We start from the raw sequence: 13,303 nt of genomic DNA on the forward strand, positions 1-13,303 counted from the left end.
TTTGTTTTGGTCTCACTCTTGGTTTTTTATTTCAATAGTATTAAAGTATCGTATTATTATATGTCTTTTTTGTTTTTTTTTTTTATATTATATATATATATATATATATTCATTTTGTTGTTGCTTGTACGAAAAATTCTTCTTTTTTTATGTTTTGTTTGAGGAGTTAAGGACATGAAGGGAGATGGAAAGAAAAACTTTAAAAAGAGAGCGCAAAATATGAAGTTTATTTAGTTTTTGTTTTTAAACATATACACGAAAAAGAAAGCCCATTCGATTTTCATTAAATTTGTTGTAGCTTTTTTCTTTATAGATGATTAAATTGAGTTACATGCATTATTTAGTTTTTATTTTGTTTTGTTTTAGTTTGTGTATGTATGTAAATTGTTGTGTGGTAATGGCAATTTATTGCCGAATTTCAGCAAATGAATTGAAGACGACAATAACGTTGATCTGCTTGGGCAGTGTTGGTCAACGATTAATGATGCATTTTCACATAGTTGTTTTTAGTTCTTGTTATCGATATACAATTTAGATATATTCAAAAGAAGGATTTGTTAGTACAAAACCGAAACGATTCTCAGATTCTGTTATGGCATTTGCAATAAAGTTGAGCGAAAATCTAGAAAATAGTTGCTATGAGGAATAGAATTCGTTAAATTGAACTGTGACTGCAAACATTCATCTTCAGTGATTCAACCATGTGATTCATTCCAAAGTATGCATCCAGGAATTATATTTTGTGCTTGATGAAATACATTTTTTGAATGCATTCATGCAGGACTCGTTTATACATGGGTATGTGAATGTTGGTATGATGATGTGAGAGCGTGTTTTTAGGATTAGAAAATTACAAACATGAAAAGCGGGCTAAACGACAAGAGCCAATGGGAGAGCAGAAGATAACTAATACGGAATGAACATTTATATCTACTATATATGGCTGAATTTTTCATTTTTGTTTTTAGATGATTTGATTTATTCGTTTTGCTCATCTCTCTTCTTTTCACTTTTTTTTTTTTTTTTTTATTTTTCGTTTTTGAATTCGTATAAAAAATGTTTACCACTGCATCATCATTTTTTTGCTTTTGTCTGTATATTATGTATTTCTCCTAGCACATTATAAATAGAGCATCATATGACATGGTTCTCCAAATAGTTTACACATAGATATATATATATATATATATTGCTTGGTATTTTCCTGCCTTTGCTTTTCATCGTGTGCTTCCGTTGGCTGACTTTTTTCGAGATGTTCCTCTCACTTACTCACTCTCTCGAAAAAATGTTTTGTCGATCTTTCTTCATATATAAAAACCTGCTTGTTTATGTGTGTGTGTATATATATATATATATATAAGAGTTGTACATATATATATAATGATATACAAAAAAGTTTTCAAAAAATGTTCTAGTTGTTCTTGTTGTTGTTGTAGCCTGCTTTGTTTCAAATGTTTCTTGTTTTACAAAATACTTTTCCAATCTCTATATTTCTTTCTATTGAGGGGGATGATGATTGTTTGTAAGTTTTTTTTTTTTTCTTTTTTATTTTTTGCTCGTATAAACCAAAAAATCATGTTTAAATATATAATAATGCAGAAATCTATAATTTTGTTTTTTTTGTGGGGGGGGAGGAGGAGGATAATTATTTTTAGCGTATTTCTTTCGTTTCCCATTTTCTTCATCTCCACAAAATTCCTTACTTGGCCGTCTGGTTTTCTTTTACTTCTTCCTTTTTATTTTTTTTTTTTTATTTTTTATGTATATTAATAATTACTTTCATCTTTTTTTTTTTTTTTTTAATTTTTAATATTAGTTCATTTAAAGTTGTGTTTGTTTTATTGTAGTTTTTTTTTTTTGCTTATCAAATGTTGCTCCTGCGTTGCTATTGCCAATGTATTAATGATGTTGCTGTTGTTGTTGTTGCTGCTGCTACTGCTACTGTTGCTGCTGTTGTTGTTGTTGCTGATGTAGTGTTGCTGCTGTTGTTGTTGTTGCTGATGTAGTGTTGCTGCTGCCTTTTGTTTTGTTTTTATTGTAATTGTGGGTGTGGGTTGCGGCGGCTAGTGTTTTCCTTTTGGGGGGGTGTGGATTTGCCTTCTGATGGTTAATGCATGGGTTGATTTATTTCTCCTAGTATCCACAAGTAATCAGATAATCTCCAAGCTTTTCCACAACGGAAGCGGCCTGTTGGGGCTGTACAGGATCCTCATAGATGGAAACGATCACGGCTATAACGACACATTGCAAATAAAGAGAAATAGGTAACGAAAATACATTGATTAATGTTATTGAAATGATTTATAGATTTCATGGAAAGCTAGTAACAACTTCCACACACACACACACAACACACACAAGTTATATGGCCATAGTCATTCGTCTATAATCTAATCAAATTGTTGAAATCTCTTTTTTCATACAACATTCAAACCTGCCGTAATTACGTTCTCAATACCCTGTAAAACACTAACTTATAGAATAGTAAGGTAGATTAACTATACAAAAAGAGTCACTATATATGCATACTGAAGTTCTAGTCTATCTTTTTGTTAGAAGGTGCAAAGATCCAACAAATGAAATGAGTTTCTTTATTTGTACATATTTATCTGTCTTCTATGCTTTTTCATCGAACTCTGCGAGATTCATGCTTATCCGGTTGACACAATGTGTTTAGAGTTAGAGTTAGAAGAAGAGAAAGCAAAAAGAGAATAACAAGCAGCAGCAGTTGTTGTTGTTGTTGTTGTTCTTGGTTGTTTGGCAAGAAGAACTAACAGTATTTTACTAGAAATTATGAATAAAAGCACTCAATATAAAGAGAAAACCGGACAGACCAGACCCCAACAGACTTCAGATCAAACCAACAAAAAAAACTGTGAATGACAAGTCTTCCACACTGTCAAACAAACCAACAACAACAATACAAAGAGAGCTGCTGCTGCTGCTTAGGTACATACATAAATTAATCAAATGAGCAGAAAATTGATGGAAACCCAATTGATTGGAGCACAAATTAAATCAAAGCAAAACGTGCTAAAGGGTCACTAACCTGAGGAGCAACCCCAAAAATTGGTTGTTCTTGTTGTTGTTATGTCATTAATAGAGAGTGGAGAAGAGAATAAATTCTTGAGAGAGTTTTGCTCTAACCAACTGTAAGGAATTCGCTTACATTGTTGCCCCGTGTATTTATTCAATTCATTTCACTTCAACCATGACAAAACAAACTGAGCATATCAAATTTTTAATAGTTTAGTTTAGTTGCATACTTAAACAGAGAGAAATAGAAATAAATGCAGCGGCTTGTTTGTAATTTAAGAAGCGTGTAGTATAATACTTAACATTTTTTGCCTTGCTAACGATCAGCTGTTTCTCTCTAAAGCCAAAAAAAAAAAAAAGAAATAAACTATATCCAGACTTGGCTTGCTGCCACATAGGCCGACTAAATGGCGCCAAATATAGGCACACACATCCCGCATTTCCCCTGTTCCTTTCCTCCTCCGCCTCTCTATTAGCTAGGTCACAGACCAAAAAGCCAGATCGACCAGTTCTTGCCTATTTTTTTCTATTTTTTGCTTCTTTGCGGTTTATTCCACACACTCACAGACACACAGAGAAAGAGAGATAAAGCTATACAGACAGTGTGGGCAACAGAGGGAGAAGTGAGAGGGGTTTAGCGTCGACACACTGTGCAACATTTGCACTTGAAATGGATTATGGCAATAACCTTGAGCTTGTGGCTGCACCACTACCACCAACATCCATGATGGGGCGGAGGCGGTGGGGCACAACGTCAGCGGCAGCGGCAGCAATTGGCCCCGTCATTCATAGCCACAGTGGGCCGACTTAACAACTTAATGTTAAACACAGTTTATGGCATTTAATACTGCTCGTACACATACGTACATAAAACCAAATACAGTCAAGCCCAAAAAAGGTTAGCCACATGTTTACATTTCATTTCATTTATGATTGGATCCTAGATTAACCTGATGATGATTATACCTCATGCTAGATCATAAGCTTCTGAGAATTAGTATAGAGAAAGTTATTGGATCTGTTTAGAAACAAGTTAAACTTTGGTATCTAAAAATTTGTCAACCTCTATTTCACTTCAGTTACTTTGTAATTCCCAACTGGTTTCAGCGTTGAAGATATGAATTGTCTTGTGCAATCTTCCACTTCTGCTGAAAGAACTTGGTAATTTCTTCTTAAAATTTAACTTGAGCTGGCTTAAATGTAAGCTTTGATAGTGTAAATGTTTTAGTTCATCTTTAGGGTCTTTAGGTATCAAAATATCAAAATTACCTACTTTTATTAACTAATACTCGATTGAAAGACTTGTTTGCAAACTAAAAGACAATGATTGTCCTGAGATTCTCAATTGAAAGTGTAGAAGTAGCTCTGGGATATCAAAAGTTTATCACATTATGAGGAAAATATAGTTTTTGGGGCAGAAAATGTATCCTATTTTCTCCCGTAAAGTTTCGCCACCGATTGCTATCAAACGGGTGCCACCTGTCGACCAAATAAGGTCTATTTGAAACATCCAAGAAGAGGTCTACTAATCTAACCTAACCTACACATAACATGTTTCATTTAGTTAAGAGCATTTCCAACACTGTAATTGTGATATAGAAATATAATTCTCTTACGAATTCTACATAATTCTGGATGTTTCCAAAACAACTAATTTTATATAAAAATGTAAAGGAATCCTAACATTTATCGATTTCTATAGTTTAAACTTTGAAGTTTAACACAAATAAAACAGTCTTATTATCTTTTATGGGACAGTATTGGTAAGTTAATCATGATTTTGTGCCCGTTATACCTGCCGTAAATGAATAAAATAAAGTAAACCTTTTTTTATTATTATCTCTCTTTCGAAATAGCCCTACTTCTTGAGAGGTGAAAATGATATCAGTTTCTGGTTGGTTCTTTCAATGATGCAATATCAAAATGTTTAACTTCTTATTAAAAGCATTCGATTCATTATAGTGCATTGGCTAACCGAAAACCACTGTGCTTTTTTATGGTCTGTGTGTGTGTGTATTTGTATTGGTATTGGCGGCCGGCTCCGTCGTTCAACTGTTGCCGCAAAAACTGTACAAATATGGACGAGGCTGACGCGTCAGCAAACAAACTGGTCGTAAATGCAAAGAGCAAAAAAAAAAAAAACCAAGCAGCAACAAAATTAGTTTCATGGCACACACTCACCAACACACACACACACACACACACACATACACAGAGTGGGGAGAGTGTGTGTGTGTGTGTGTGGTTGTTGGCAGACGACGAGACTTGGCCAAGATTTTTCCAACATTAGATACCAAGGTGTTGAAAAACGAAACACAAAATGAAACGAATCTTTGTTGCTGGGGTCGTCTCTTGTCTGTTTGTTGTAAACTTTTTCTTTTTGCCTTGTTGCGGTGCTGCTGCTGCTGCTTGTTGACCGGAAAAATGGAGCAACAACAGAAGGCAGCGGCACATTTAAATGGTCTATCATTTACAGCTCTCGGTCGTTTCTTTCTTTTGCTTCTGTTACGTGGCATCTTCCCCCCTCTCGGCACCACCTCTGTTAGCTCTTTTTCCTCTCTCTCTCTTCCATGCTAAGAAAACTGTTAAATGCCACAAATTAGCCATAATAATATGTTTAATGAGCTCACCATACTAAAAGGTGTGGTGGCAAGGGGCAAATTCTGTTGGGGCGCTCTCTCTGCTTATCAACACAATCTCATAAAAATGGTAAATTTTTTGTGTTTTGGCCATAATATGAAATATTTTTTTGGCTACCATTAGAAACTTATCTATATGTATAAACTTTTTGTTGAATAATGGATTAAATTCTTTGCACTTTTGGTTGGCGATAATTTGTAAAGGCAAATTTCATTTCTAACTTCTGTTTTACGCCGAAACAAAAAAAAAAACACACACACACAAAGAGTCTAACTAGAAAATAACCATCTGATAATGACTGCCATTGCTATCAGTTGGCTATTGGCCATTATCGATAAGCGCAACAGACAGTACCCGCTAACATTGCTGGTTAACTAACTAACTAACCAAATGTTTTGTTGACGTGTTTTTTTTTTTTCTTTTGGAAGTGGCTCTTGCATTTAGTTAGTAATTGGTTTTTGTCGTTCTATTACAATGTTGAACAATGAAAAAAAAAAATGGCATTGACATTTGAGATTTTCTCAAGGTTGAATATAACTCGTTACAGCATTGATTCTTATATGTTTAGCCATAAAATTACAAATTCTAATCAAGCGATTCGTTCAAAATATAGTATATAAACCCTCCTTGAGGAGAACTGAACATTCTATTGGTTAAAATCTTTACAAGTTTTCTTTCTTACAATACTCAAAGGTACTTGACTAATTGAATGAAACACCTGACGACATTTTAACAACATTTAAACATTTTCTACATCCTTTTTACTTGTCTAATTTGACTTATGGCATCTTCTAACCTTTTTAGCATCTACAACTAATGTTTTTTTGTTTAGCTTACCTTGTGTTGTCTTCATGCAATGCACACCACTTCTACCCAGCTTGGCGCGCACCACACGATCTGTGCCTGAGAGGTAAATGTACCGTTGGCCGGCTAGTGTAACACCGTTGCTGGTGAGCAGGTCCTGCTGATCGAAACCGCTTATCAATTTGGCCAACTCCTCCTTTGTGACCTATAAACAGAAGAATAGGGCAAAATTAGTTAAAGTTTTGGAAACGATACTCGTCGTCCTCTTCCCCCACAAAGAGCTAACTCTCCCAGCCTTTACACAAAGTTTTAGTCACGCACGCATCCAATAAATTTTTATGAATTTTTGCCAGCAGTAGTAGATGGATAAATGAACAGACAGACAGATGGACGGACATACGGGACATTGAACGTATGGCCGACCACGTTTTGGTCGTTGTGTTGCTCATTATTAATTTGTGTATGCGTCGGTCGAAAGGATACGCACAAAGGGGAAGAAGATGACTTCTCTTTAAGCTGCGACCGCGCGAGTCATAGTTTTTGAAGCGGCCGCTCCCTTTCAGACAGGAGAGCTTACAACAAAAAACCATTCATTTTCTTTCATTTTTGCTTTATTTAAACAGACGGTGCAGCAGCTCAACCCACACAACGACGAACACAAAAGCAACAAACCAACCACCAACAAACAACATTCACAAACATCCACCACCACTACCACCCACCACCCAGCCCATTTGGCAAACAGTTGCCAACTCATTAACAAAAAGCCAACAAAGGGGAAGGCGGGGTCGGGTGGCAACAGGGGAAAGACAGATGGAGAAACAAGTTTTTGGCACACTTTGTATGTAAGAAAGAAAGATGCAAGAGACAAAGTAGAAATTCTGCATGTTTGGTGAAGTGAACGGTTGTAGGCAGAAACAAAATTTACTTAATTTAATACCAACAAACAAGTCTTAATAAAAATTCCTGTGCTGGGCCCAGAGGAGGAAAAACTTAATTGAGCCAACATTCCAAGGAATTCTTAATTCTAAATTTGTATTTTAGAGTTCGAACTCGAAAGTGCTAATAGATGCGAATTTATATTATATTATTTAACGGTAAAATTACGGACGTAAATTCAGACATTGTCAATTCTACCCGCGATAATCCGCCACCGCAAATATCGATTAACCTCATCGAATAACTAGTCCATCTTCAAGAAATGAATTAACGCCCAATAGAAGCAGAGAAAAGTTCAAATTAAGAATAGAGTTGCCACATGTTCCAAACAAAAATGTCATGAAGTCGCACAAAACAAAACAGCTGCTGCTGCTGCTGTTGTTGTCGTCGTCGATTGCAGCAGTTTGGCATATTAATAATCAAAATTCCATTTATAATTTCCAACTATATATGATTAAGCCTTAGTCATTCACATTTGTCACAACAATAACAAATAAATGAATCCAGAAGTTTCCATTTGAGCGAAATTTTGAGTGAAGAATATAAAAAAAAGAAGCGTTGAGCAGTCAAATGAGCTTAAGAAAGTGAGGTGGGAAAGAGAGAGATAAAGACAGATCATCAGAGAGAGAGAAAAACGCCAACAAAGCCGGTTTATTGGCTAACAAAAAAAAAAAAAAACAACAAATGAATGAAAAGTAATGCCAAAAATTATAATAAATTTAAGTCACAGGATCAATAAACTTGAAAAAAAGAAAAAACTATATTGTCTTAATGGCTAAATATAAAATATTGAACTAGAATATATTGAAAAGAAAATTATGTCGTAAATTCAAAACACAAGGTTATAAGTATGACATAGAATTAGAGAGACGTATTATTTATATTAAACATGTGTGACTAGAGACAGACAGAAGGATGAATTTTTATTTCTAAAAATCTTTCTTTATGTCCCTTTTTTTACTTCACTTTCATCAAGAAAATTTTCTAGAAACAACCAAAGCATATTGAATAAAGTGAATAAAATTCATGCTTATACCCATGACTAATAAACAGCACAACAACAAATTTTTAAAATTGCCAATACCAAAAACAGACTTTTTCCTTTTTGCCATAATTTATTTCAAATGCAATTGTTGAAAAACAAACAAAAAATAAAACAAAATTTGTATGCCATATAAAGCCGGTTTCGCAGTGCGAAATACAATACCAAAAGGTAATGCGCAAAAAAAAAAGACGTTATTGATAAGCGTCACACATACACCTAAAAAACAATGTCTGGCAATGTATTAGAGAGATACAGCAGCTGATTCGTTTCATGCAAAAAGGAGGACAGAAAAACTGAGTACTAAATAACTCAATTTAGAGGGCATCCAAAAATTGTTCAAGATTTTGTGATGATTCATGGGAAAACTAAAAAAAAATCCAATATAAAGTGGACCAACAGACAAAATTTCACATATGTATAAGAAATGAAAGTGATGATTACGATGAGTAAGGGAAAAAAATGCGAGCGGCTTAACTTGGCTATAAATGTTTGCAAACTTTTAATTTCAAATAATATATGAAATAGGCACATAGCTGGAGGACTGCCAACTCATGCCAAAAAAAAAAAGTGGAAAAAACGTCAAGAAAGTGTTTTTTAAATAAAGTCAAAAAAGGGAGTGCCCATGAATGGAGGCAAAGAGACGGAGAGAGAAAGAGAGACAAAGCAGGATCAAATAAACGCACATGGCCAGGGCCAGGCGAGTCAAGGCAGGAAGTTGCACACACAGCCACACACACACGCACGAGTATAGAAAAAAAAACTTTGATGACGCGGCATTCGGTTGCTGGCTGCGCTTTCAAGATACATTTCTTTTTCTTTTTTTTTTTTTTTTTGATAAAAGAAATGTGTTTTTTTTATTTTTTGCCGGCTGAGGAGGAAACGTACAAAGATAATAAAAACCCACTCACACACACACACACACACAGCAAGGCACACGCATGCAACACACTCAAAACTATTGATAAAGGCAACCGGTTAAAGCTCTCTTCTGTTGTCTCTCTCTCAAAACAACAAAAAGGGAGTATGAGTCTCTCCCTTATTCATTTCTTGCTCTTTCTTTAGCTCTCTTTCTCTGTCTGTTTCTCATTCTCTGTGGATTGCATTATCACATTAATTTGAAAAAGTCAACAGCCCCTTGGCTCACATATTAACCACCTCAACCACCCCCACACCTCTCCGCCCACCGGCAACAAGCTGCTATCAAATTACTTACATTGAACAAAAGCGAAAACAAAAAAAAAAACCTTCAAATATATTCACCTCTATATAAGTTCAAAATCATTATCCAAGCGGCTGCTGTTATTGAGTCCGAGTGTGACTAATCCTCCTAAAGCCTTACAAAGAGAAACAAATGATTCATCATTCAAATATACCCAAAAAAAAATAACTCATCAAACAAAAATTTCTTCTAGAACAAACACATGTTTGTTAGTTTTTTTCTCTCAATGTACAAAAAATTCTATTTTTTGTCGTTTTCTTCTGATAAGACACAACTAATTTGTCTCATTTTGTCTGACTACTAATTGGTCTATGGGAATTTCGAAAATGACCCATTGACAGCATGACAAATAGGAACGAATGGCAGCAGATGAAATCTCTCATAAACCGTTCGTTCTTATCAATAGTTTAACAACAAAAAGAAAAAGGTATCAGACAAAAGTCCATTACTTTTGTTAAAATTCATTAATAATGCGTTATTTTGCTAAAGATCTTATGGATCAAGTAGCTACACTGGAATTAATGGAAACTTCTGCTGTAGAATAAACAAACTGATTCTAACGAAAAAATCACATGAAACAGGAGATTCGCCATATGTTGAGGGATCCAATAACTTGTTAAAACAATACAAATTCTAGTAGTTTATGAAATCGGAATCTTTGTTTAAATTTTTCTTTCTTCCATTAATAAACTTTTGATAAATTTTTATTAAAGGCTATTATAAACAATGAAATCAGATATCGAGATTTATGTTCCCTTCTGCTACAGTAAGGGTTTCTTAAATAAATTATTCCTCTTAAGTGCTGAAAAGATTTTTGTCTAGCCAAGGTTCTAGTTACATTACCATAAATTTATAATTTGATAGTTTAATCTGTGTGTTAATGAATCATCCGCTTCTTATTGTTGTTCAATATTTTAGATTTCTCGAATAACGAGGACTTAAAGACGAGAGAGAACGCTATCTCAATTGATGTGCCAAAGTGAGATTTAAAAGAGAGACAGAGAGAGTGAGAGTTGCGCAGCAGATGACAAAATCAGCCGGCTATGTGGGGGGTGTGTGTGATGGTGTGAGAGGGGTGAACGAACATCAAATATGCTCTCTCTACTACACAAAAAAATGAAAAAGGAAACCCAAAGACCAAAGGAAAGAGAGTGAGAGAGAGGGAGAACTTCTCGTGCAAGAGGGTGGGAGTTTTTGTTGCTCTTTTATCAAATGAAAGTTATCATGGCGGACTTGCATGTGGCGCTGCCGATTGCCTCCTTTGTGTCTGTATAGTGTTGTTGTTGTTGTTGCTGGGTCACACCCTTGAACTTGCGAAAAATTTATTGTCACACAAAAAAATCTTAAAAATCGGCAATTGGCGATCAGAAGAAATCGATACATTTGTTTAAAATCTCTTTTCGATAGGAATTTGTTTTTATCTTTTGGAGTACTTACCTCAAAGCCATTGGACTGCGCCCAAATGTTGCCATCGTGTCCGGCAATACAGGCCTTGGTCACGCATTGGGAGGCCAAAAGTTGGTTATCGACATAATCTTGCCAGCTCATGATGTATTTGTTGTTGTTGGTGGTTTTGTTAAACTATATATATATATATATACGTATTATTAATATTTATTGCTGACTTGGGCACAGCCTGCAACACTTTTTCTTACACGCCAACAAAAAATTGTGGAAAAAGCGTTGGAAAAGAGAGACAAAGAAAAAAATCGCAAGCGTTGACGATTTTTTTTGCTTAAAAATTATTTCGATATATATATAGGAGAGAGATGTAAGAAATTTTATGTTTGTTGCTTGGTTTTTTTTCTTTTAAGGAAACTTATTACAAAAACTGCAACGAGAAGAGGAAGATGGTAAAATGTCAAAATTGGATGATAACAGAAAATTATATATTCTTATGGAAACTTTTTGTATTATTTAATTTAGATTTTCGTTGGACTTTTTATTTTGGAATTTTTCTTTAAATTTTATATCAATTTTGCTTTTCCCTTTCTCTTGTTGGATGAATTTAAAAGAAAAGCATACTTTTCCTCAAATAATATACACACACTAACACAAATACGACGACGCACACACACACACTGCAAAAGGGAGGATTTTTAGAGACCGTTACACCAGCACACGTCCGACTTGTTCAGAGCGAGAAAAGCGAATAAAAAAAGAGCGCCAATTCGCCCACTAAACTGAATATTCGCCCACCAAACTGAATACTACACTCAAGAGAGCGAGTGTGACTCATTCTCCAACACTTGAGAGTTGAGTGCAATGGCCGTTATAGCCACTGGACTGCGTGTGCGAGAGAGATGGCTATACATATGACGTTGACGGCCGTTATTAATGCAAATGAGTGAACGAGCGGGATGACTCAACATAACGCTCAACATTGGCCGGTCTGCTCTGAGTGTAACTGTCATATATTAAAAATAGACTTTGTTAATTTAATGCACGTACATATAGATATATACTAAACGTATATATGGAGATTATATACACATAAATTCCTATCTACAACTTGCAATAAATTAGCAACACTTTTTACGTTTTCTTTGACCGGCTCCGACTCCTCTTGAACTTTTCCCACAGCGTCGGCGAAAAATGTGTGTGTGTGTGTGTGTCGTTTTTAACAATCGCGAAATATTTGCAAATTTAAGATTTTCTTAATATTATTCACCAAAATGTTTAATCTACCAATTATTTCGTAATAAACACACTTTTATTAATCTTTAATTGTAATTAATTAAAATTCCGAAATTCTTGAAAAGCAACTCACACTTTTTACACGCTGCCGACAAAATGGCCGGTAAAAAAACAATGAGCATTCGCCGCAGTGTTGCCATTTTGGCTTTTTTTAAGTAGATCTGGATTATTTCAAAATGAAATAGCTTGGAAATGGTTAAAATTCTTATAGCTTGAAATGTAGCTTATTTCAAAATTCAAAAAGCTTATTTTGGTTTTAAAAAAATTTATATTTAGTGTATATTTAATATATTCCTTTTAATTTTACAGATATGGATTACGCCGTCATGGAAATTGTTGAGTTAATTATTACAGAAATACCTGTAAAGTACTTATCATTAATTAAAGGCTCTGACAAATATGAAGAAAGAAATAATGAAATTGATGACATAATTTCATTAATATAATTTGATATATATCAATAAAATAAAATTTATATTAAATGTTATACACCAAGTGTTTTTATAGTTAGCTTTTTTTAAAGCCTTTTTTTAACATTTAGCTTATTCTAGCTTTTTTTTCCTTAAATCGAGCTTATAGTGACTCTAAATTTTTGGCAACACTGATTCGCCGCAATTTCTTGCACTGTCGCCGTAGCTTTTTGACGTCTCGCCGAAATTTTGTGCCTTTCGCCGTGACGTTTTTACCAATTCGCCGAAAAACCCGACGCCCTGGTTGGAAGAAAATACTGGGAGCGCGACTCAATCCAGCTGACAGATAGGGTTACCGACCCAATTAAATGCGCAAATTGTAGTTTATTTACTTTATTGCATATTATTTGTATTAGCTGATTTTCGAAAATCACAGAAATGTTATTAGATAATTGTTGTTCCTAGAAACCTTAAAAAAGCAAGGTGCGAATGCATTTTTCTTCTGACTTTAAG

The 13,303-nt window shown here is 34.6% G+C and overlaps 1 protein-coding gene and 1 long non-coding RNA gene across 4 annotated transcripts; one reads left to right on the plus strand and one right to left on the minus strand.

Moving 5' to 3' along the window:
- Positions 1-204: 204 nt before the first annotated feature.
- On the minus strand, positions 205-11,823 carry chic (profilin chic). Of its 3 annotated transcripts, none has more exons than XM_068294461.1 (4): positions 11,709-11,823; positions 11,121-11,264; positions 6,514-6,685; positions 205-2,231 (listed from the first exon to the last, which is right to left on the minus strand). In XM_068294461.1, exons 2-4 carry the CDS (start codon positions 11,229-11,231, stop codon positions 2,134-2,136), a joined length of 381 nt encoding a protein of 126 aa, XP_068150562.1. In that variant the 5' UTR covers positions 11,232-11,264; positions 11,709-11,823; the 3' UTR covers positions 205-2,133. The 3 variants fall into 3 exon arrangements, with proteins under 3 accessions (XP_068150562.1, XP_068150563.1, XP_068150561.1); XM_068294462.1 differs by having other exon boundaries at positions 11,738-11,753; XM_068294460.1 differs by lacking the exon at positions 11,709-11,823 and having other exon boundaries at positions 11,121-11,507.
- Positions 11,824-12,047: 224 nt separating this feature from the next.
- LOC137580425 (uncharacterized) lies at positions 12,048-12,867 on the plus strand. The gene is made up of 2 exons (XR_011033006.1): positions 12,048-12,086; positions 12,690-12,867. It is a non-coding gene; the product is annotated as an uncharacterized lncRNA (long non-coding RNA).
- The last annotated feature ends 436 nt before the right edge of the window (positions 12,868-13,303 follow it).

This window comes from Drosophila tropicalis, unplaced genomic scaffold, assembly GCF_018151085.1.
Source record: "Drosophila tropicalis isolate 14030-0801.00 unplaced genomic scaffold, ASM1815108v1 contig_845, whole genome shotgun sequence".
In the NCBI taxonomy this organism is placed as follows: Eukaryota; Metazoa; Arthropoda; class Insecta; order Diptera; family Drosophilidae; genus Drosophila; species Drosophila tropicalis.